Source organism: Platichthys flesus, chromosome 15 (genome assembly GCF_949316205.1).
Source record: "Platichthys flesus chromosome 15, fPlaFle2.1, whole genome shotgun sequence".
Classification (NCBI taxonomy): Eukaryota; Metazoa; Chordata; class Actinopteri; order Pleuronectiformes; family Pleuronectidae; genus Platichthys; species Platichthys flesus.
In genome coordinates, this window is record NC_084959.1 from 8,631,894 (window position 1) to 8,656,404 (window position 24,511).

At 44.7% G+C, this 24,511-nt stretch overlaps 1 protein-coding gene across 9 annotated transcripts in view; it reads right to left on the reverse strand.

Annotated features, from left to right (window-relative positions):
* LOC133969231 (EH domain-binding protein 1-like protein 1) overlaps nucleotides 1-24,511 on the reverse strand; it is a 28,425-nt gene that overhangs the window by 2,470 nt on the left and 1,444 nt on the right. The window contains exons 2-27 of one of the 9 annotated variants that reach the window (XM_062405565.1): nucleotides 22,196-22,253; nucleotides 21,996-22,091; nucleotides 21,052-21,105; nucleotides 20,768-20,946; nucleotides 20,112-20,230; nucleotides 19,894-19,980; nucleotides 18,176-18,907; nucleotides 17,382-17,447; nucleotides 17,115-17,252; nucleotides 16,625-16,867; nucleotides 16,291-16,453; nucleotides 14,504-14,851; nucleotides 12,672-14,399; nucleotides 11,297-11,569; nucleotides 10,544-11,062; nucleotides 10,167-10,259; nucleotides 5,728-9,174; nucleotides 3,862-4,509; nucleotides 2,739-2,901; nucleotides 2,489-2,637; nucleotides 2,295-2,343; nucleotides 1,178-1,502; nucleotides 732-802; nucleotides 570-603; nucleotides 418-470; nucleotides 24-135 (exon numbers count right to left, since the gene is read on the reverse strand). In XM_062405565.1, the coding sequence (XP_062261549.1) occupies nucleotides 24-135; nucleotides 418-470; nucleotides 570-603; nucleotides 732-802; nucleotides 1,178-1,502; nucleotides 2,295-2,343; nucleotides 2,489-2,637; nucleotides 2,739-2,901; nucleotides 3,862-4,509; nucleotides 5,728-9,174; nucleotides 10,167-10,259; nucleotides 10,544-11,062; nucleotides 11,297-11,569; nucleotides 12,672-14,399; nucleotides 14,504-14,851; nucleotides 16,291-16,453; nucleotides 16,625-16,867; nucleotides 17,115-17,252; nucleotides 17,382-17,447; nucleotides 18,176-18,907; nucleotides 19,894-19,980; nucleotides 20,112-20,230; nucleotides 20,768-20,946; nucleotides 21,052-21,105; nucleotides 21,996-22,091; nucleotides 22,196-22,253 (9,947 nt within the window). Of the gene's footprint in view, nucleotides 1-23; nucleotides 145-417; nucleotides 471-569; nucleotides 604-731; nucleotides 803-1,177; nucleotides 1,503-2,294; nucleotides 2,344-2,488; nucleotides 2,638-2,738; nucleotides 2,902-3,861; nucleotides 4,510-5,727; nucleotides 9,175-10,166; nucleotides 10,260-10,543; nucleotides 11,063-11,296; nucleotides 11,570-12,671; nucleotides 14,400-14,503; nucleotides 14,852-16,290; nucleotides 16,454-16,624; nucleotides 16,868-17,114; nucleotides 17,253-17,381; nucleotides 17,448-18,175; nucleotides 18,908-19,893; nucleotides 19,981-20,111; nucleotides 20,231-20,767; nucleotides 20,947-21,051; nucleotides 21,106-21,995; nucleotides 22,092-22,195; nucleotides 22,254-24,511 lie in introns of all 9 variants that reach the window. The other 8 variants (XM_062405564.1, XM_062405568.1, XM_062405567.1 and 5 more) reach the window with 8 other exon arrangements.

Here is a 24,511-nt window from a genome sequence, read left to right on the forward strand (position 1 = left end):
CAGTGTGTGTGTGTGTGACTCACCTGTTTCCATGAGGCTCCGAAGTCGTCGCTCCACCACAGCGGCTCTGCTGTCGATGTGCCTTTGCTCCGTCTCCAACGCTGCCAGCTCACTCAGCACATACTGACTTGTGTCCTGCAAACACTGACCACAAGCCCCATCATACATACACACACACAGCCACACAACCACACGTGAACATACCCAACAAGGGAAAAGGAGATAAAGGGAAATAGAGAGTCGGAAAATGAAGACAGGGGGAAAACAAAGAGAAGAAGAGGTCAAAAGATTAGAGAAGTTTTGTATAAATTTGAAGAAACAAATGTTGAGGATTCATTTGATTTGATCTGAGAATCATAGACACAGAAAAGAAGGAGAGAAGAGGAGAACGTGAAGCGTGGCGTTCACATAACTGACCATGGTTTCAGCGTCTTGTTTTGGAGGCTCTGTCCCTGCAGCTGTTTGCATCTCTGCACAAACAAGAACAGATTACAGAGTAAAAAAAAAAGGGAAGAGGCAGACAGAAGGTGGTGTTTGTGTTGTATTACTTTGACATGTTGTGTACTCACCTGTTTTCTTCGTGTTTGTCATTGTGTCTTCATCCTGAGGATAACAAAGATTTTTCATTAATGAAAGGTGTATGGCAGCTTTCTCCTCTTAGGATTATACATTAAAACCCTTACATTCTGGATAATGAGGTTAAAGACTCAGAAACAGCAAAGCAGTGTCACCTGAGTGAATCCAGATGTGACCGTCTTGGTGATAGATCTTGGGGGTGCGACAGGGGATATTGACTCGTCACCTAAAACAGATGTGAAAAACAATCAAAAAGTTCAACATTTTTGTATAAATATATTGTTTGAATGTAGGATTCCTTATAGTTTGAGGCTGATTGGAAGTTTTCACACTTCATGACTATCATACTTGGGCGGCACGGTGGAACAGTGGTTAGCCAGGGTCTATCTCTGTGGAGCAAGTTTTCCCTGTATCAGTCTACATGCACTCCGGCCTCCTCCCACACTCCAGAGATGTGGACTTGGATTAATTGGAGACTTTAAATCTAAAGTACTGCAGGCCTGTACAATTTGTTTTGATGAACCCACTAAAGAGTTCAAAAGGTTGAAGCAGATGAAATGAGACTTGAGGACAGACGCCAGAAATGATGACAGGTTGATACCTTTAACTAGTCGTTTGGTCCTCGGAGGCGGGACGACCAGTGTGCTGCTTCCCCCTTCCTCTAGACTCACTCCTTCGTTCAGTCTGGCCATGCAGAAAGCGGCAGCATCGACGTTGGTGGGGACGGGGCCAGAGGGGGCCAGGCCGTAGCTGGACTGGCTGCTGTTGTGCTCGATCTGCAGCACGCTCAGCTCCTGGTTGGTGAAGTGCGAGCGGATCTGGCTGAGGTAGGTCATCACTATGAGCCTGTCGGGGACGGCCAGGAGAACCATGTCGGACGGCTCCAGCAGCCGCGAGATGCCCAGCGCCTCGAAACCGTCAAACGCCTGAAGAAGCACATGATCAGCGAAGAATAGAGATTACAATAATGACTCCTCTGAAAACCACCAGGGCCTGTCGCTCTGTATTTAATAGTTTCAGTGTGATGACCTCACAGAGATCTCAGTAAACATTGTCCTCTGACAGAACAATTCAGACTAAAGAAGAGACAAAACATTGAGTCACTCGTCTGAACCATTTTCAATAACAGAAATACACTGTGCTCAGAACAATGAGCTTATTGAGCTGCAGAGTGTTGGAGCCAATGCTCTGCAGACTTCTTACCCTCTGTTTTGCCTCTAGGGAGGCATAAAGTCTGGAGCTTGTTAGGATCTTATGCAACGTAAGAGGAGGACTGCAGGCACTGCTACGAAATGAGCATGTACACTTTCTTTGTATTAAAAAATATTGAGAATCAAGTCCCTATCAAGGAAATCTAATCTGTGTAGGTTTATGTCCTTAAACGACAAAACTCTATACTCTTGCAGATAAGAGCTGACAACCATCCAAACACGGTCTTCCTAATAGTATAAGACCATGTGGTTCAGATTACAGGAAAATACACTGTCTTAGGGATTCAATATTGTTTTACCAGCTTCAATGAGAGATAACTTAAATGTTTTAAAACAAGAAGAGAAATATCATTATAAGCAGGGACCATGTGACAGGATGATCGAAACACTCGAAAATTGAATAACTGAGGCTATAGTGTTTATATATTAAGCTCTTATAACAGTTATTATGGAATTGTTTCTGTGAAAAGTCAATATATATTTGACTAATTCATGTCTCATCCTCACCTTTTTGTTGTTGAGCTTGATGTCATGTGGCTTTAACCGGTCAAAATCTCTAGCGGGACAAAAGCAAATAATGCAAGCATTTAAATTTTAAACTATAGAGCTGGAATTCACAACAATCCTTTAATTATTTTAAAATACGGAATGCATTCAAAAATATCTACAATCAGCTTTAAAGGAGATTGGTAACGATGTACATTTTGTCTGGGTGGAAGTGATGCAGGAGGGCACAGAAGGCCAGGCCGTTCCTCCAGGACGTGCTGAAGTTTGTGACCTTTACCCCCCGGTACTGGCTGGTGATGTCCTGACACCACTGCAGCAGCGACTGGCTGGAGTTCACCAGCTCCTGAAAAAAGCAAGCTCAGTCTCAGGTGTGTGCATGTGCGCGTTTAACGGTGATTTTCAAAATAAAAGAGTTTTTAGGCCTTTGGCATTCCGAGTATTTACCTCAGCGGAGTCGTCCTTCCCATCGGCCTCCTGTCTTACTGTTGAAACTGGATCAGGTGTTTTGATATCCGCGGTTTCCTCTTCTAGTAATGTAGGAAGCCAAGATGTCTGCATCTCAGAGTAATGGGCAGGAGGGTTGTGTGTGTCTGTGCTGGACGTGTCTCTGAGGCATACAAATATAGACAAAATGGGCGATGAATAGAAATAGTTTGGTCAAAGCAGCTTGGGATCAGCGATATGTAGATGTGAGCAGGAGACATGCAAGCTTTGCTGACATGGCTGATCGGGGGGCAGATCTCAGCTGTGACATGATGTTAGCGGGCATGATAGCGAGCATACACCATTCAAGACAATGGGTACATATGAATTTGAAGCATAATCAAACAATGATTTGTGCTGTTGGGAAAAAACAGAAACAAGCCAATACACTGGAGTATCTCAGTCTTTGAATATTCGGCTGAAAAACAATCAATTCTTTGTTTCCGTTTTTTCTTTTTTTTTTCTGCAGTGGATTGAAAACACGAAAACAACCACGCCATTTATGATTGTTTTCAGTTTTTTATGTTATGTTCATGTCTAATGTTTGTTAGTATGTTTTTTTCCGGATTGCGTTTTGAATCAGAAAAACTAAAGAACAAAAGTCACTCGGATCGAAACAGCTGCATTAGCAGTAATTTCATCGAGTCTCATAAACATATTAAGTGTAGATTTTTCACGAAGCTGGCCGACTTGCAAAAGACTCACAACTTACGCAAGAGCAAAACAACATATTCTGACTTTGACGCCCTCTTTTGGAAGTTTTAAGCTCTAAAATCTCCGGATCTTGCACATCACATGATGCAACTCCTCGCCCATGTTTTTCAAACGCCAAACACCAAGAGAGGACACAAGGCTGATCTTATTGTCTCAGACTTCACAGCAATGTGAGACATTATATATATCAGAGGCCGAGTTGTTCTCCACATGATCAATAAGATAATGTGGAAATGTAAAATTGATCTTTCCACTTTTGACTCAAGTGCAAGTCTGAAGCTGCATTTCTGCACGTCACACACACAAATCACACACAAGGCTCAGTGTCCTTCCAAGAAGCAGCACCGGTTGTCGCCTCATGCTGACTTACACACGCTTCCCTCTCAGTGGCTCCTCTGTCTCAGTTAGAGATATTTCCTGCAAGCCGCCACAGCTGCGGTTAAATGAGATCTGATTCTGATCAATACGTTCAGGGGGGTTTTCTGTGGCGTCACACTCGATATCCCCGGGGGCGGGGACGAGACGTTTCATAATGCGAGCGCCGGCGACTGGGGACGTGTCACCACCGGTCAGCAGACGGAGTTTGGCTAACAGGAACTCCTCCTCCTCCTGGAGCTGTTTGGCTTTGACGGGGTCATTCTGATCTGGGGTCGAAGTGTGTCGGTCGTCCATCCGTGTGCTCTCGTTCTCTGTGGGATGCTCACTTAAGCGCTTGGAATGGTTCACGTGTTTAACTTCACTCGTTTCAAGACTCATGAGTGATTCTAAGGGTTTCCTTGGGTCATCATGTGTCTTGCTGATGTGCGTGTCAACGTTTATCTTGCTGTGTTTCAAGTCAGAGTTATTGCCGGTTGCGTTTGCGCTTGGATGAAGGGGCTCGTTTTGTTGGGAAGAAGATTTAGGCCTCATCTCAATTGGATGGTTGGCCTGACCGGTCACAGAGGTCTGGTGACGGGCTTGTTCCCTGAAGGGCAGAGGGGAGGGCTTCTGGGTTACAGCGGAGGGTGGCTGTCCTGGGCTGAAGACAGAAAAGAAGATTTCAGAGCTGAAGTGCTTTCGACAAAACTGACTGCAGTGTCGTTGTCATGCCTATCATCTGTCGCCAATCATCGCAGCCAGAGCTCCGTCCCTTTTAGGTCAAGGAACGTCAAAACCTTGCTTTGCAGAAATGTTTTTCTCTTTCTCCAAGCCATAAAGTTCAATGTCACGGCTGTGGCTGTCTCAAGCCTTCCAGAGGTCTTGACGTGCCGATTGTTTGTACAAGATTTTCCCCAGAGTTCTACAAGTATGATGAGATAGAGGTCTGACTGTGTGAAAGCAACCAAAGCAAAACACCGGATTTCAACATGCTCCAGCCTTCAACATCCAATGACCAAACCAATCCATGCTATTAAGCTGCAGCAAGTACGCGACTGAACAAATTCAATCAATCAGACAGAAACACAGTGATAATCATGCAACATGAACAAAAGAGATGTGCCATCGCACAGCTCACACTGTCTCACATTATGCACTGTGGAACTAATTATTTTCCCTCAAAGTACAACAACACATGACAGATGCCAAGTTGTCCAGTTTGTCGGCAGTGGAATTCTACAAAATTGTGGAAGGATGGAGCATGGGTAAGGAAAGAACCCATTAAAGATCTGGATCTCGGGCGGAAAAAAACTCAGATGCATTTAACGTTATCCGTTAACAGTTCCGGTTTGCAATTTCCCCACGGAGATATATTTGTAATAATGAAGAAAACTTAAAAAAAGTGATGATTCTCAGGCAAGTTCTAAAGTTTGAAGGAGAGAGTCTGAAGGTAATGGTATTCTTGTAAGTAAGTCTAAGTAAATAATAAGTAATATTGAATAAGTCAGGACAAGGAGTGACTAATTACTGCAAACAGCCGCTGAGGGTTTACAGACTTTAATTCTGTGGTTAAGGCGTGTCTCATGGTTTTTTAAGCTTGGCTATGAAGCCGTTCATCCCTGAGGCAGGACGTAAAGAGGAAATTCCAGGTTCCTTCACAAACAACACGATAATGATTTAGTTTGGTGGAGACGTGCATGACTCACATGCCCACACACGTCTGACTTGAGCAAGTTCTAAAGGATGTCAACCACAGGCACGGTCCTCTTTAATCCACATGAAGCAACACGCAGATCCCTCTCATGTACCCAATTCCTTCCTGGTTACTCACCCCTCTCTCTCCCTGCTGCTATAAACCCCTCTCGCCCACTTTACTCACCCCGCTTCCCCCTCCATGTACAGCTCAGCCAGCCAGATGGTGCCGAGATCCTCGTGGCCTCTCTCGTACTCCACCTCCTCGCTCTCCTCCTCCCTCATCCACTCCGGGATGGAAGCCAGTTGAATGTTGGCTTTGACTGGTTTAACTGGTCTGGGACGTGAATCACTCAGGGAATTCTTGACAGCAGTATCACGGTCTTCAGGTCTGCCTGATCTGAGGTCAGATTTATTTGTTGGTCCGGCTGCAGGGGCAGAGTCAGCTGGTCTGGTGGAGAGCAGTTTGATTTCAGCTTTGGGATCAGATTTTTTTTTTTCTGACTCCTCTTCATCATCATCATCATATGCGATATCATCCAGGTCTGCTTCTCTCAGTGGAGGCCACTCAGCTGATTGGAAGCTCACAACTTCCTGTCTGCTTTGCACTGAGTCACAGGCTAACTCTTGTCTCTGTTGTGGTTTCATTCCTTTGCTCCTATCAACCCTCTCCACCATCTTCTCTTGCTCTTTCTTTCTGCTCTTCTCCTCTTCCATCTTCTTTTTTGCCATTTCATTTTTCTTTTCTTCCTCATCTGCCCTCCGCTGCTCCCTTTCTTTCTCTGCCTTTTCCCTATCTTCCCTTTGCCGCTTCTCCAACTCCTCCCTCTCTTTTTCCAACCTCTTTCTCTCCTCTGCCTTTCCCCTGTCCATCCGTTCCCTCTCCTTCTGCTCCATCTCTGATTTCTCCTTTGCCAACCTCTCTCTTTCCTTCTTTTCCCTCTCCACTCTTTCTTTCTCTTCCCTCACCTCTCTATCCACCTTCTCCCTCTCTTTTTCGAGCCTCTGTTTCTCTTCTGCCTTTTCCCTCTCCATCCTTTCCCTCTCCTTCCTCTCCATCTTCTCCCTCTCTCTTTCTAACCTCTTTCTCTCTTCTTCCTTTTCGCTCTCCTTCCTCTCCATATCCTCTTTCTCCTTTGCCAGCCTCTCTCTTTCCTCCTTTTCCCTCTTAACCTTTTCTTTCTCTTCCCTCTCCAGCTTCTCCCTCTCTTTTTCCAACCTCTTTCTCTCTTCTTCCTTTTCCCTCTCCATCTTTTCCCTCTCCATCCTTTCCCTCTCCTTCCTCTCCATCTTCTCCCTCTCTCTTTCTAACCTCTTTCTCTCTTCTTCCTTTTCGCTCTCCTTCCTCTCCATATCCTCTTTCTCCTTTGCCAGCCTCTCTCTTTCCTCCTTTTCCCTCTTAACCTTTTCTTTCTCTTCCCTCTCCAGCTTCTCCCTCTCTTTTTCCAACCTCTTTCTCTCTTCTTCCTTTTCCCTCTCCTTCCTCTCCATCTCTGCGTTGTACTTTGCCAGCCTCTCTCTTTCCTCCTTTTCCCTCTTAACCTTTTCTTTCTCTTCCCTCTCCAGCTTCTCCCTCTCTTTTTCCAACCTCTTTCTCTCTTCAGCCTTTTCCCTCTCCTTCCTCTCCATCTCCTCTTTCTCCTTGGCCAACCTCTGTCTTTCCTCCTTTTCCCTCTCAGCCCTCACTTTCATTTCCCTCTCAACCCTTTCTTTCTCTTCCCTCTCCAGCTTCTCCTTCTCTTTTTCCAACCTCTGTCTCTCTTCTTCCTTTTCCCTCTCCAGCTTCTCCGTCTCTTTTTTCAACCTCTGTCTCTCTTCTTCCTTTTCCCTCTCCTTCCTCTCCATCTCTGCTTTCTCCATTGCTAGCCTCTCTCTTTCCTCTTTCTCCCTCTCAACCCTTTCTTTCTCTTCCCTCTCCAGCTTCTCCCTCCCTTTTTTCAACCTCTTTCTCTCTTCTTCCTTTTCCCTCTCCATCTTTTCCCTCTCCTTCCTCTCCATCTCTGCGTTGTCCTTTGCCAGCCTCTCTCTTTCCTCCTTTTCCCTCTTAACCTTTTCTTTCTCTTCCCTCTCCAGCTTCTCCCTCTCTTTTTCCAACCTCTTTCTCTCTTCTTCCTTTTCCCTCTCCATCTTTTCCCTCTCCTTCCTCTCCATCTCCTCTTTCTCCTTGGCCAACCTCTGTCTTTCCTCCTTTTCCCTCTCAGCCCTCACTTTCATTTCCCTCTCAACCCTTTCTTTCTCTTCCCTCTCCAGCTTCTCCCTCTCTTTTTCCAACCTCCGTCTCTCTTCTTCCTTTTCCCTCTCTTTCCTCTCCATCTCTGCTTTCTCCTTTGCCAGCCTCTCTCTTTCCTCCTTTTCCCTCTCAATCCTCACTTTAATTTCCCTCTCTGCCTTTTCCCTCACTTCCCTCTCCAGCTTCTCCCTCTCTTTTTCCAACCTCTTTCTCTCTTCTGCCTTTTCCCTCTCCATCCTTTCCCTCTCCTTCCTCTCCATCTCCTCTTTCTCTTTTGCCAGCCTCTGTCTTTCCTCCTTCTCCCTCTCAACCCTTTCTTTCTCTTCCATCTCCAGCTTCTGCCTCTCTTTTTCTAACCTTTTTCTCTCTTCTGCCTTTTTCCTCTCCATCTCCTCTTTCTCCTTTGCCAGCCTCTGTCTTTCCTCCTTTTCCCTCTCAGCCCTCACTTTTATTTCCCTCTCAACCCTTTCTTTCTCTTCCCTCTCCATCCTTTCCCTCTCCTTCCTCTCCATCTCTGCTTTCTCCTTTGCCAGCCTCTCTCTTTCCTCTTTCTCCCTCTCAACCCTTTCTTTCTCTTCCCTCTCCAGCTTCTCCCTCTCTTTTTCCAACCTCTTTTTCTTTTCTGCCTTTTCCCTCTCCATCTTTTCCCTCTCCTTCCTCTCCATCTCTGAATTCTCTTTTGCCAGCCTCTCTCTTTCCTCCTTTTCTTTCTCAATCCTCACCTTCATTTCCCTCTCTGCCTTTTCCCTCACTTCCCTCTCCAGCTTCTCTCTCTCTTTTTCTAACCTCTTTCTCTCTTCTGCCTTTTCCCTCTCCATCTTTTCCCTTTCCTTCCTCTCCATCTCTGTTTTCTCCTTTGTCAGCCTCTGTTTCTCCTCCTTTTCCCTCTCAGCCCTTACTTTCATTTCCCTCTCAACCCTTTCTTTCTCTTCCCTCTCCTGCTTCTCCCTCTCCTTTTCCAACCTCTTTCTTTCTTCTGCCTTTTCCCTCTCCTCCCTCTCCATCTCTTCTTTCTCCATTGCCCACCTCTCTCTTTCCTCCTTTTCCCTATCTGCCTTTTCTCTCCCCTTCCTGGCCCTCTCCAAGTTCTCTATCTTTTCTTTCTCCCTCTTCTCCTTCTCCTGCTCTCTATTTTTCTCCTGCTCACTGGCTGCCAGTCGCAGACTTGCCACCAGACTTAGCCCACGTGGCTCCACTGAAGTCAAGCACTCCACTTTCTGAGCCAATTCCTTCTCTTCACTAATAGTCCGATTTTCAGCTACGTCAGAGAAGGCTGTGGGTGGTGAAATGCCCACTCCAACGGCAACCAGTGGATCCTCATCTGGCTCAGAGGAAGACTTCATCCCTGCATGTTCTGCATCAGCGGATCCAGTCGTGTGCAGGAGGGAGGTCACTGTCTCGTAGCTGAAGGGACAGACACGAGGGACAGAAATACTCTGAGACAGAGCTCACCCTGAAATGACCTGCAGAGTGATCACAGCCGGCTCCGGACAGCGTCACAGACAGACTGCATGCTTGATTAAATGGTTCCTTCTCAGACTTTGTTTTGGGGCTGGTTCAAAGTGCAGTGCAAAAGCAAACATCAGACACATTTTTTGTTTGTTATACGCTGAGAACCATCCTGCAGTTGTTTTTCCCACCCAGACCAATAGAGCCCACTGAGATTTGAATCACCACTGACATGAGAACAGCTAGAAAAACTGCACCAATATGTAAAACTTACTCAAGATGATTCTCCTTGATACGAGAAGACTATCATCACTAGGTTTGAGGCAGTTCACTGAGTGGACCAAACACATCAACCCCTGACAACACAAAGTAGTACTGCTAAATTGAGGAGGGATTGTTGTATACACAGTGTTTATATACAGCACACACAGTGTTTCAAACTCTCATACAAATAGTATAAAAAAACATGTTTATCAGCTGCAAAAGAATATCTCTCTGAATAAGGTGACAGCGTATTAAAATTAATGATAAATAATTTGAATAATGGAAATAAATATTGCTTGACTCGTTCTATTCTCTATTAAATACATGTAGAAGTAACTTTTTAACTTTACCTTATTCAAAAACATTTGACGCAACAATGATTTAAATTTTAATATATTAATATTAAATATATGTAATGCATAATATGTCAACGCCAAAGAATAATAATAGCACAAATTATACTAAAAGCATGTAATATTACGTTGTAGGTGATATCTGATATGGCAATAAAGCCTTGTTTTGTAGGATTTACTGTGCCAATCTTATTACACATAATTCAACGATTCAAAAGTTGTACTGGTAACATGTACCTGATGTATCTATAGGCTCAGTGTAATGTTTTTTTTGCATTCTGCGTCACTCCGTCCAAATCAGTGACCACACATGCAGGCAGAGAGACTCACCCTCTGTACAACACCCCGACGACTGCTGACATGAAGCCAGCAGACGCCTCCTTCTCCTCTTCTGCGACATACATACCTGCCTCTGCGTGTGCACTGTCACGCACAGACACACACACACATAAACATTTTAATCTTTTCAAAACTTCACAACATATCGACTCTGTTTAATTATTCAGTCTAGTGCGAAGAAATAGGTTAAGATAGAGAGAACAGATGGGGTTAATCTCAGCTGCAGTTGAAGCAGTGGTTAGGCTGCAGGAACATCAGTCAGTGTGTGTCCATGTGTGTGTGAATGTGTGCTTATATGTGATGGTTTATGGAGAATAGAAACGTCACGCCATGCAGCAAAAGGCTCAGAGGAATCATTACTGACTCACCCCCCTGTTGCACCTTCCTCCCTCTTCTCCTGCTCAATCTTCTTTTCAGTGCTCTCACTGCTTTCCATCGCATTGTCTCCTCCTGTCTCCGCTGTGGTCTCCTCCACAGCTGCCCACAGCTGCTTCTCCGCAGCGCACACTGGCTCCTTATAGTCAACCAAACTCTCCTCACCACCAGCAGAGCTGCCTGCTGGCTTCTCCTCATCTGCTGCCTCCTCTTGTGGTTTACCCGACGGCTGTAGGACCGGTTCCGTCCGCAATCCTGGTTCTGGCTTTAAGGGCAGCAGTGGCTCCAAGGCCAAGGCCGTGCGCTCGCCGCCTGGTTTGGGGGAAACCTTGAAAGAGGCTGTTGGTTCCATGCAGGGTCCCGCTGGCTCTTTGGGCTCCTCTGTAACGGATGGTGCACCAGGTCGAGCAGGAGGTGGTTCTACGTGAGGTGGTTCTGAGTCTTTGGCTGTGATTGGCTGGGCCTTTTGAGCGACAGGGGCGTCCACCTCAGCAACATCTTCTCTGTTTGAGCTAGGAAAGAAGAAAAACCTATGAAATTACAGTTTTTACTAAATCACATTTCCTGCATGCTATCATACAAAGCTTGACTTTTAGCAAGGCCTCCACAGACAGACATGGAGATAAGGCTGAGAAAGCAGACAGACAGACAGACAGACAGACAGACAGACAGACAGACAGACAGACAGACAGACAGACAGACAGACAGACAGACAGACAGACAGACAGACCCTCATCCATTCTTACCCTCTGCACAAAGGTTTTGTACCGTCCTTTGCAGAGATTGTTTCAGGTGAATCTTTCCCACTTCTACTTTCTAGCACGTTCCACAGAGGAATCTCTGCATCACACAGACCGTTTGGTGGAGGCACCAGGGTCGAGTCCTCTGATGTGACTGGTTTATCCTGAGCAGTGGGGCCTGAATGGATGGCAGTTGGAGCACATGCAGAAGATATTTTGTTTTCTGGGACAACTGTGTTCGACAGTGAACCTTCCTCGACGAGGGAGAGTTGCCCCAGACTGGAGTAAGACGAAAGAGGAAAAATTTAAAAGTGAAGAAAAGAGGAAGAACATGGAGAAGAGTTCAGTGGCAGTAAGAAAGCCACAATGATGGAAGAGAACAATCAAAGAGAAGGGGTGGGTGATACCACCAAAAATGGTTTCTAAGTAATAACAGAGCCACACACCAGTATCAATACCAGTATCAATACTTTGTATTGGTCCAAGTTGCTTTGAGGTGCATGCACCATTAATTGATGTATCACTACTGTGTAACTGGCAATCAATCTTTTCCTTTTGACTATTATGTGTCTACCTGCTCAATTGAAAGACGGTTGAATTCACAAAATACAGTTTCATTTCTAATAATAATCAGTAACCAATATCAATAGACAATGTGTGAATGCATGCACATACAAGAGCAGCAGAGACACAAGTGCTGCAGCAGAGTGTATCAACACTGATACTCAATACTTTGGGGTTTGATCTGCCCACCCCTACAAAACAGATAATCAACCAATCCAAATTTTACATGAGCAGAGAATTATAAAGATAATTACCACAGAGGAACAGGAGAATAAAATATAAAGATAAAATGCAAAACCTGATTTTGATTTACCTTTACTATGGAGAATACAAAACAGAGCAAAGGCTGATGCTTAAATCAGTAGATTTAGATCAGAGAGAGTTCAAAGCAACACTGTAACTTTTCAACCTTAGAATAGCGGCTTGTAGGTCGTTTAAAAAAGATGTAGAAGTCATTAACAACCAGCGTTCTCCTCTGATATTCAGCGAGGAAACTTATAATATGCGGAATTCTGAACAAAGTTTGCTGTATTTGTTACAGTGGCAGCTCCTCTGGTTGAGGAAGCCGGGGATCATGGGTAATATCCACCATTCAATTTTGGGACGAGACTTTTCTCCAAATGAAACCGTTAAATCGCTCGGACACCTATAGTACAACAGAATCAATCCCCACACGTGGCTGCAGAGGGCGCCGCTGCTCAGTAAAAGTTACACAGTGTTGCTTTAAAGGGATTTGTGATTGACACATTTTAATTGAGGTTTAAGAAAGCAGACGACACCCACTGTGACGTAATCACACGTCGTTTCATCAACTCACCGGTCTGTGCTGGTGTTAATGGAGGCAGAGCCCTGGAGGAGAATTTGTGACGGCAGCTCCTCAGATGTAACAGTGGTTTTGTTCTCAGGAGGGATGGGGGGAGCAGGGAGAGGGAGACCAGGAGGAGGTGTGGGCGTGAGGTGTGTGTTTAACTGAGAGACTGATAAAGGAGGAGATGAAGAGGAAACCAGAGTTCTCATCTTCTGCTTGTCCTCGTCTGATCTGTTGGCGTCTGGACTGAAGATTAGAGCCTTTCCAAGAAGTCTCTCCTTTTCTTCCACTTCCCTCCTTCTTCTCTCCTCTGCTTCTTTGACTTTCTTCTCCTTCTCTTCCATCCTCTTCCTCTCTTCTTCAGCTTTTTGCATCCTTTCTTTTTCTCTCTGCTCCTTTAAGAGTCGTTCTTTCCTCCTCTTCTCCTCCTCTTCACGTCTTTTCTCCTCTTCTCTTTTCTGCCTTTCCTCCTCTTCTTTTTTCTTTTTCTCCATCCTTTCCCTCTCCATCTTTAAGAGTCTCTCATTCTGTTTTTCTTTGAGAAGTCTCTCCTTTTCTTCGACTTCCCTCTTTCTGCTCTCCTCTGCTTCTTTGACTTTCTTCTCCTCCTCTGCCATCCTCCTCATGTCCTCTCCCTCTTTTTGCACCCTTTCTCTCTGTTCTTTTAAGAGCCTTTCTTTCCTCTTCTCCTCCTCCTCTTCATGCCTTTTCCGCCTTTCCTCCTCTTCTTTTTTCTTCCTCTCCATCCTTTCTTTCTCTTCGAGTGTCTCCTTTTCTTCCAATTCCCTCTTTCGTCTCTCCTCTGCTTCTTTGACTTTTTTCTCCTCCTCTTCCTTCCTCCTTCTCTCCTCTTCATCTTTTTGCAACCTTTCCTTTTCTCTCTGCTCCTTCAACAGTTTTTCTTTACTCCTCTTCACCTCCTCCTCTTCATGTCTTTTTTCTTCTTCTCTTTTCTGCCTTTCCTCCTCCTCTTTTTTCTTTGTTTCCCTCCTCTTTTTCTCCTCCTCAAGGAGTTTCTCTTTCTCCTCCTTGAGATGTCTCTCCTTTACTTCCATTTCTCTCCTTTCTCTCTCCTCTGTTTCTATGATTTTCTTCTCCTCCTTAATTTTATGTTGCTCCACCTTCAGAGCTTTCTCATCCAGTTTCCTCCTCTCCTCTTCCTCCAGGAGCTTCTTTTTCTCTTCCTCCCTCTTCCTCCTTTGCTCCTCAAGCACTCTCCACTCTTCCATCCTCTTCTCCTCCTCCTCCTTCATCTTTCTCATGAATCTCTCTCTCTCACTTCTCCTCTCCTCCTCCCTTTTAAGTTTTTCCTTTTCCTCCTCCGCCTTCAGGAGTCTCCTCTCCTGCTCTCTTTTCTTCCTCTCCTCTTCCTCCCGCTTTCTTTTCTCCTCTTCCTCTCTCAGCTGATTTTCCTGTTTATCTCTCTTCCCCTTCAAGAGTCTCTCCTCCTCGCGTTTCCTCCTTTCCCTCTCTTTTTTCCCCTCCTCCTCCTCTTGCAACAGCCTCTTCTTCTCCTCCTCTAACAGTCTCTTTCTCTCTTCCTCATGTTTTTTCCTCTCCTCCTGCCCCTGTTTCAGGAGCACTGCTTTTTCCTCTTCCTCCTTCCTCCTCCGTTCCTCCTCTTGTTTTTCTTTTACGCTCTGTTCGGCCCTCATCTTCTCCTCCCTCTGCGTTGCTGCTCCCTCTAACTGCTCTGTCTTTTCTCCACAGGTCTTTTCTTTTGCTTTTTGTTCGAAACTGCAGAACAGATAAACAATATTTCTTAAGCCCAATTCTCTCTGTGTTTTTAACCATGAACATCACCACCAGTTCACACTTTCTACCTTGACATTAATACTCACCCTGGAGGACACCTTTTGATAGTATCCCGCTTAGAATCATCCTCTTCCAGAAACAAGCTCCCTGATTCATGTCTCTGGTCAAACGGCTCAAAAATGACGCTGTCAAGGTCAAGCTCGGGCTCAGGCTGTGCCAATGGCGGCTTTTTGGCCTTAATGGCGCAGATTACATTCTGCGTTTCATCGATTGGCTTTTTCAAATCAATAACCCTCTGAGCATTTGGCTGCCTGTGAGTGATAAAAGCAGCCACAACGTTGGTGGAGGGCTGCTGATTGGTGGAGCTCTCACTGCATGAGAAGGGCCATGGAGGGGGCGGGGCTACGATCAGCTCAGAGCGGGATTGGGCAGGACTGGGGGACAGAAATACTGGTGGTCAGGCTTGAGAGACAAGCATGTGAGAGGGTTTGCAAGACCGAAGCATTAAGAAGGTGACAAGGGGGGAGGCCAGCCACATCACACACCTGGCAACAAATCCACTGTGGTGACACCTACTGGAAGGTGAGTGCAACACGATGCAGCGTTCAAACCACTCTGCAGCTGTTAGCACGAGTTAGCATCAAGGAAGCACAAGTACAGAGAACAAAGCAGCCGTGAGCAGCAACAAGTCGATAAATTCTCATAAAACTTTGATCAGACACACGGATTAACTGTTATTCAATGACATGCCTCTGCACTAAAGTGGTCATTAGGATCATACTGATTCTGATTAAGTGTTGATCAATACAAAACAAAGCACTCCTTATGATAATACTGTAAAGTGTTGCAGGCTTGAAATAAATAACTAAGATTTCCTCTATGATGCACTCTGAAGAGCCATATCATCATAATACAGTTTAATATATAATAATGAAATAATAACAACCCTAACTTTCCTTTACATCCTGTTTAAATGAGATAGAACTTCAGAGATTTTGTTTCCTTGCAACAGAACCAGGCTAGCTGTTCCCCTCTGTTTCCAGTCTTTGTGCTAAGCTAACTTGGGTTCCGGTTTTCATTTCTTATAATGGATATGAGACAAGTATCAACCCCATCATCTAACTCCCTTATACATTTTGAACAAATTCTTTAAGAAATCCTGCAGTGTCACGCAGGCAGCCCCTCTCAAGAGGAATCCGTTGTAAAGCCGAATCCGACCTGAAAGGTTTTGCCTTTCACATATGAAAAGCACAGGAGGAGATTGTCCAGGTCAGACGCATTCATTAACACCAGCGATATGTCCAGAACATTCAGGCGGGACATGACATGACATCTGAATTCCACTGCGGGAATCACATTTATACATATGGCGTTGGCCCTTATTGCCAAATATCGAATCTCGTTGTATGTCGATATCAATGTCTATTCATTTCTTATTTTTGACGTGTCACAAACATCTTAAACACACCCATTCGGTCACTATGAATTTTTCCGGACGTTTCCAGCTGTATTCTCATACAGTCTCACTGGAAGGAAAGGTTCCAGTAAATGTGCAGAGCAACTGACTCAGGCATTAGCGTTCTCACACACAGCCCCTCCAGGGAATGTTCAGTGCGTCTCTGAAAATAGTTTAAGGTTCATGAGCCAATTCTTCTTGAGACAAATTGGGAAGAACAGCAAGAAGAATCCAAGCCCTCTGGAAGTTTATCTATGTTGTTTGTCCTACACTCTGCTTCAAAACGTCTCTATGGCTCTGTCCTCTATTGACACATTTTGGCCTCACACAACAGTTTGAGGCACAACACATCTTTAAGGAGCCAAACCAAGCAATACAAGTTCACACGCTTGTGTCGTCATCATCCCATGACCTCACCTGATCCTTCCTGGCTCAGCTTTGTTTTCTGTGACGGCCGCCTTTGAGTCCTGGTCTGGTCTGATTTGCTGGTTGGATATCCTGATGTTAGCCGCCTCTTCCCCTCGGCTTAGAGGGCTCCGACTCGTTTCCTTGTCTGCTTGAGCGAGGGGGAACGTTAAGCCTGCAGAGAGAAAGAGCAACATCAGATAATAAATAACACAGGCGGAGACATATTTTAAAGAATGGAGGGAAAATGTGGTTATTTTGGACAAGACAAAGAAATGTTCATTGTTGAATAGCAAGGGGCAAAAAACACTGACGGGTGAAACGTTTGATTGGTCGGCTGGTGTACCTGAGCCGACCTGAGCAGAAGGAGCGGAAGGAGACACAGCGGATGGAGGGTGAGGAGAGGAGAGTAAAACAGAGGTGGAAAGAGAAGAGGAGCGAGGAGGTGAGGAGCGAGAAAGGGAGGCAGGGAGAGCTGGAGCCACCGGGTCACAGAGAGCATCAAGATCAGGGCTGCTCTGCAGAGGGACAGGGGCGATGTCTCCTATGATCGGGGCAGAGTCAGATGCCCGCCACTTCCCCTGAGCACCTGAGGAAAGTTTGCAGAAGAACAGAATAAACATAGTAACGGAGAGTGGAGAAGGAGGACAGAGAGGATCAAGTGGGGTGGAAAGTGAGAGGATTTTGAGAAAGATTCCAAAATGAAAGCAGCACAAAGAAATAGAAAAGACCACAGGTGAGAGGGAGTTTAAAAGAAAGTGTTGAGATGCTCATAAATATAAAGGAAATATTAGAAGGGGAAGGACATTGGTTGTAAGGTGCACTCGTTCGGTTACCTGACGCTGAGCCAGAGGGGTGAGGTTTGGGGACGGGAGGTGTTGAAGCCAGGGGAGGTGCATCAGCAGAAAAGGGTGAGGGAGAAGAAGGGCGGGCGATTGACTTGACAAGCTGAGGTTTGAAAATATGGGAACGAACTAGAAGAGAGGAAAATTCATAAGAAAAAAATTAAAAGGACAAGAGAAGAGAGGAAAAGAAACAAATATGTTATAGATTTGAAAAGAAGATCAGCAGCTGATTGAAATTTCCCAAAGCAAGAGACAGACCAATCGCTGAAGTAGAATCATCTACAGCTTGAGCCTCTGGGGGGCGCCGTTGATATGAAGCAGGAACTGAGAAGAGGGGAGCAGAGGAAGCAAAGGGAGGAGTCATGGACATGAAAGTCACATTCACCCATTCATACAGCAATTCTATACGCTTTTTCTATCACACACCATTCATACACTGATGGCACAGCCGCCAGCCGTCCTGCCCAAGTACACTATGGAATTCAGCCTGGAGCTGCCGGGATCGAACGCCCGACCTACTGGTTAGTGGACGTGTAAATGACAGCACCTCAATTTGGCTCAGTTTGACTTAGAAGTCCAATAATTACTCTTGTCAAAATAATATCATTGCAGAGTCTGAAAACAATATTGAATTTTCTTAATGTTGAATAATTCACAAAAGTTGGTATTAGGATTTGAAGCTGCAGATGAAGAAAAAGCCAGTTAAGGACATATTTGTTGTGAATAAATGTGATAATCTTATCAAATTTTATCAAACACTTTCCGAAAACATTCAGAAAGCCAAGTTGTTCACCCAAACTTTACAACTTTCATTGGTTCTTGTTGCGTGAGGTCCTGCAGAATTAATGTTCAACTTTAAAATGATCATAACAACCCATCCATGCATAGACCTTCCTGATGACACAAAATACTGTATATGAGCAGTAAACTAAAATCTGTATCATGGGCATGAAGCTAAGACACAAGGTCAAACCAGACCTTCACTCACGAGGAATCGGTTAGTGTGAAAGCGTGCAGCATGCTTGTCAGCCGGCCAGCCAGCCTGTCAATACCTTTCGCTGAACCTGACTGGAAGATTCTGGGCAGAGAAGGTGGATCAGAGAGGGTCCGGGCGAGCGGAGGGCGAGTGGATGTGGACTCAGAGGACAGGGTGGAGTTTGAGGGTGAGGTGGATTTGAAAGGGAGAGGCTGAGAGGCAGCAGAGACGGGTTTATGGGTCAAAGAGATGAGAGAGGACTTTAGGGGAGCTGATGAAGATGAGGTTATGGTAATGTCAGTGGGTGACGTCGCAGTTGAGGCTGGTTTGGGGGTTAAAGTAGTAATGCCTGTTGCAGGTATGCTGATTGGATGAAGATTTGGGGGAGGCTCCACTGAAGCTGTAGTGGACACACATGTGGAGGATGTGGGAGATGGAGGAAGGGGAGAAGTAGTAGGGGGGGTTATGGAGGTGGATTTGGGTGATGGAGGAGTTGCAGGAGACACATCAGAGAGTGGCTGAACGGGGGATGGACTCTGGGTTGAGGGAGCAGCTGCTGGGACCTGCGGACCTGGAGGTTGTGGATGAGCTAAAGAAGGAGGCTCAGGAGCAACGGGATTGGTTAGTTTCTGATGCTTGGACCTGGGCGAGGGCTGAGGGGAGGGGCCAGGGGAAGGTTGGATCTCTGATTGGACAGGGGTTGTGGTGAGGGAGTGTCGGGAGCGGCGGGGTGAGGGGCGAGGTGTGATCGGTAGGGGAGGGCGAGAGTGGATGGCAGGACTGGGAGGACCGCCATCTCGTCCACAGACTGATGGATGGATGGAGTGATGGAGGGAGGGAGAAACATTGAAGAACACAATGAAAAACATGACTTGAGAATGAAAATGAAATGAAACTGGATCACTGTTTGGCGTCACATGTCAGGATCCTCTGTTAATCACACGACTGACTTGTTTGGGGCGACACCACAAACAAAATATGAAACTGTGATGAACGGTGATGGACTTAAAGCCCATTTGTCATAGTCTGTTTTTCCTTTCACCTCCTCATTTTACTCCACACCAACACGTTTGCAACAGAGAAGCAACCTGAACTGAAACTTAAGGAGATTAACCGTCCCCGAGTTTAATTTACAACATGCTGTTTGGTGTCAGTATACGAGTGGATCCACGCACTGAACTTTGAATAAATACAGTGCAAAATGTTTACAATTACTAAAAACCAATTGAACAGTTGTTGTGGGATTGTTTAGACTGAAATGCTTGAATAAGATTGGATTATTTTAATGAAGAAGTGAAACCTACATGAGACAGTGACATTACTATTTAAGTGCAATTAGCTTTAATACTTTCATCTTGAACTTTGAATGCTTGACTTTAACATACCAGTAAATTACATGCTATTTATGACCATTTGAGTTGCTGTCACAGTTTATCTCTGCTTCTATGTGTTGTTCACATCCCCTGGCCACAATAACTCAGTTGAAACTATTCATGCCCCCAAACAAGCTTCGATACAGTTTAAGTGCAAGGTGGCACCAGCATCATCCCATGATTCCTAATTGAATTTGATGTCCAGATGAGAAATATGTGGTATGCAAAGAACATAGCAAGAAGAAGCGGTCCGGTCATGTGATGAGGACTTCAGAACAAATGGCATGTGTGTGAGAAATAGTGTAAGATAAAGTAGGCAGCCCAATAATGCACAAAGAGAGAGAGAGGGACTGAGCTCCTGTCCTCCTTCTCCCTAGGAAGAGAAACAAATGACAGGACAGTGAGAGGGAGGGGGAGCTACCTGAGGATGGAAGTGAAGCTCCTGTGGAGTGTCGCTTGTCCGGCGGAGGGGGAGCGGGGCGATTTGGGCGGATGAGAGTGTGTGGAACTACAGCAGCAGCCAGGAAAAGAGACGGGAAGAAGAGAGTACAAAGACAGTGGAGGAGGAGGAAATGTCAAAAGTTTGAAGCGGGGAGATAGATCAGAGAGGAGAGACAGCATCGGTGTGAGTCTGCCAACCTGACGCAGTGACGGACTTCTTGTCCTCGTCTTCATCACTCTCATTGAAGTCGTCCATGTTACCGATGTCTAAGGGTTTCACGCTCATCAGGCTGGCCAGACTCTGCATGTCTTCATCACTGAGGAGTAAAGGCACAACATTAACCATCACTTTCAGATACTCACACAGATATGAAAAACTCCTTATAAGAGATAATACGATCAGCGTTGTGGTATGCTTCATTTATAAGTAATAAAGATGGACCACACGTCTCCCCTTCTATCCGTTGTACCAAATGAAACTAAATATCACAGATAGAGGTGCCGCCATCTTGCTTTTTTGACTTCATTTAGAGTCAGAGTCTGCACCATAATGATCGCGGATGGATCATTATGGTCGCGGTATCAAGGTCCCACCCATATCGACTCTCGACCAATTGCAAGTCAGTCTCAGCTGTCAATCATGATGTTTCTCCTTGTTTTTATAGCATCAAATAACTAATCAAAACCTAAATCACAGGAGAAATAAGCACTTGAACAAGCATCGGTGTGATATGAACAACTTTACAGCTAAGTGCAGCAGTTATCCTTTCAAATATTGACTTCATCAAAACTTGGCGTCATACAACCATCATGGCACTGATGCATCAAGTAGAATAACTCCAACCACTACTCACGTGGCTTTTCCCTCACGAACAAAGACACACGACAGCGAGAGCTTGAGCGTGGCCTCCACCACCTTGACGGACAGCGGCTTCAGCTTCAGCGTCAGGTCAATCTGCGTCGGCGTGGGACTGGCAAACCGCTTCAGGTTGATGTCAGCAGACGCCAGCACCTTACGATGCCCCTTGCTCTCCTGGACATGACCATGAAAAACACCCATGATGAGAGATGTATTTTTAAATCAATTTAAAATCTGATTTGTCTCAATTTAAATGTCGAACCTTAGCGTTTTACTTACACCTTCAATGACAAAGGTCCACTCCTTGTCCTCAAACTCATCAGCGTTGGCCTCCTGAGGACGAAAATACAATTTGTTTTTGTCTTTATTTCCTTCATATAGCAATAGTACAGTATACCCTAATAGTTTACGAATGCATACATTTCTCATGTGGCTGTATAACTTCTCTATGTCCCTGTACATATGCTCTCTCATAAAATAAAACCATGGGAACTTTGAACAAGCGAGGTTCTGGTTTCAGCGCGACGCTCTCTACAAATAGGATGAATATTTATTACTACCATGAAAATTACTTTTTCATCTGCGTTTGTGTCTGTTGTATATTAGCAAGATTCACTTCCATGACATTTTTTGGAAGCGTTGGGCATGATTACAGAGAGATTTAGAATTATTTTGAATCATTTTCTCTAACATTGCAAGATACGTCATTAGCTCTTAGTATTCCTCTCTCTCCCCTCTCCTTTAGTTTGAAACTGGAGGTTATTTTTCCTCTAGTACACATTTCTATCTTGAAAAGAAGAAGATGTTCTCAATGAGTTGTCCTGTTTAAACTAGAATGGCACTCAGTAGAACACATACTTCGATCGAGGACCGACATTAAATGATCCAGATTTGGATTTGGATCTGCACCAAATTGCTCACACTCATAGATATCGGTGTCCTTAATGTGCCTGACTTTATTCATCAAGATCCATGGACTTGTCTGTGAGAAATCACATGTTTTAACCTTGCAGCGTAAAAGGAAAAATCAAATCCTGGATCTGATTGCCGATCCCAGTTTGAACAATAATTGAACAGTTTCTTCCTTGTGTAATCCACCAGCCAGCTGAGTAGTTTGCGTAATACTACTAACAAAACACACAACTAAACAAACACAGATGAAAGCCTACTTTGTGGAGGTTTATTGCTGTAAGTGAAAACATTGAATGTTTTTGTTTTTGTACCTTAAAGAGTGTCACAGAGATGTCGATGTTCTCTGGGACCGGCCACACCACCGTGCCCCTGTAGGGGTTCTTGATTCCAGGCGTCCAGCTGTGGAGCTGCACAACAAACAACATGTTAACAAGAGGCAGTTTGTGTGTGTGTGTCTGTGTGTGTGTGTGTGTGTGTGTGTGTGTATGTGTGGTTGTGTGTGTACGTTTACCTTGGAACACATGCGTCTGTTCCTCCTGGTCCACACCACCCTCAGCTTGTCCGGTTGCCTACAGAAACATAACAAACACAAACGAAAACACACAAATAAATGACACCCTTCCTCTTGACATGACATGACAGTTACTACACAGAGGAGAACATGACGAGAAAGAGACTGGGAACATTTTCATTATTTGATCAAATAATGTCTCCAAACAAAGTGGACATTGTTAAATGAGACAACACAGGGGCAAACGGAAGGTCTTAGGACTTTCACCGCTGGATGATAAAGCCTCGGTGTCAAACACAACGCGATGATTTACTGTAAGTGTGTACTTGTAGTTATTTACATGTGAGGAACATGTTGAGCATAAACCCTAGAGAGTGAGGTCAGTTCGGGAAAGTGAGGACATTTTGTCCGGTCCTCACTATCTCACCCACCTTTAATGGACTGTTTGAGGGTTAAACCTTGGATTTAGGATTATAATTTGGCTGGTGATAGAAGAACAAATTTGTGTGTGTGTGTTCAAATATTTTGTGGCTTTAGGGTTAGGGTTAGACTGGGTGTATTTAAAAATAATTAATAATTTAATGAATGGTGCAAGAATGTCAACCAGTTCATGTCGATAAATTTTGTTTACACATCGCGCGTGTGTTTGGTTACGACGTGCATAAATATGCTTCTATTGTATTTTTTCAGACGTCTGCAGCACAGGACGTGAGACAGGAAGCCGCCGAGTCATGTGATCTGAGTAGATTTGAATGTGAGGCGTGCCCAATGACAGGAAGAAGGAACCCCCTTTACCACCACCCATACACAAAAGAATAAGTCTTTAGTTTTCAGGTGTTGGATATTGTCTCTGGTTTCAGTGCATCAGTGTCCGGGTTCAGAACAGACAGCTGTGTGTGTATGTGTTTTAATGTGTGTTAGGGGGTCAGGAGTGGCCTCAGAAATAGACTGACAGCAGCAGAGTGGGGGTAAAAGAGGTAAGAGTGTGTGTGTGTGTGTGTGGAGGGGGGTAGGGACAAAAAATAGGAAGCATCATAGACAAAGTTGAACAAAGTCACAAACATGTTGTGAGTGCAGTGACAATGGGCAGTGGTGGAGGGTTGTAATTGGTTGAGCACGGGCAAACATGAGTAGCACAACACAGTTTAGCAACATGTGATTACTTTACAGTATGGTTCCACAGACAGTAGCTTTGTTTTCCTGTGGCAGACCGATGACTGGATGAGAACCGATGAACGTTACCGTCCACCCAGCTGGAGCGTTCCAGTTCGAAAAAGATCTGAGTGAATTATTAGCGATTCCCTGATACACATTTACAGGAAGTAAAATGAATACAAATCCTCACTAACCTCTGTCCTGCTTGAGTCACATGAAACCCTCCTATTGTTGCATAAAAACAATCCCATTGTGTCACACAGACTCCTGGGACGTCTCATCTTCACCACCCTCTTTGTTTTAAGTTCTAATATCCAAAAAACCTTGTGATGCAGATTGGAAGGCCTCGCTCCTCTAGTCGAGCAATCATGGAAATATCACATTACTAACCAAATGTCAATGATGAATCTTAATGTCATATATATATTACTGCCTGACTAATTCACAGGTAAAATTGTTACTCGCATCTATGTTTGCTGAGATTTAAAGAATAAACAATGTGTATTTATGTTTTTACAATTAAGTTTATGGTTAAACTGTATGATATAAAGACTCAAGTACTTTGTTCTAAGGATTTGACAATGGGATCCGGGGATTCATTGCAACTTTTGAATATACATTTCGGTATCAGAAATTGTTTACTCCCTAATATCAGCATTGGCCTCCAGAAACCAATAGTTAATTGGACTTTAGTATATTTCCTTTTCAAGGGTCTGATTTCAGAAAGAACAGTCTGAAGTTATATAACTCCAGGAAGTGAAGCTATTGATACAATAAAGCGATTAATGAGGATCTAAATAAAGTTGAACTTAACCTTCCACTTGATAGACAGATTTCCTCTGTCACTCTGTGCTTCCTGACCTCTGCCTCCATGTTTAAACAGCACTCTGGTATTAACTCTGATTTCATCACACTGTTAACATGCAGATTTAACTCTTTCTATATCATTGTGGCTCCTCCTGTCTCTGTGTCCACACAACACAAGCCTCTCTGCAACTGATCAAACTCTGAAACTTCATTGAACCCAGCCTTAGAAGAAACAACCGATCGGTCTCTTATCGCCCTTTTGACGAGCCTCTTGCACAATTAGTCCATGCTTTAATGTAATCTGGGCAGATAAGAAGAAGCAGTAGGGGCCAAGCTGGCATGTGAGTAAAAGAT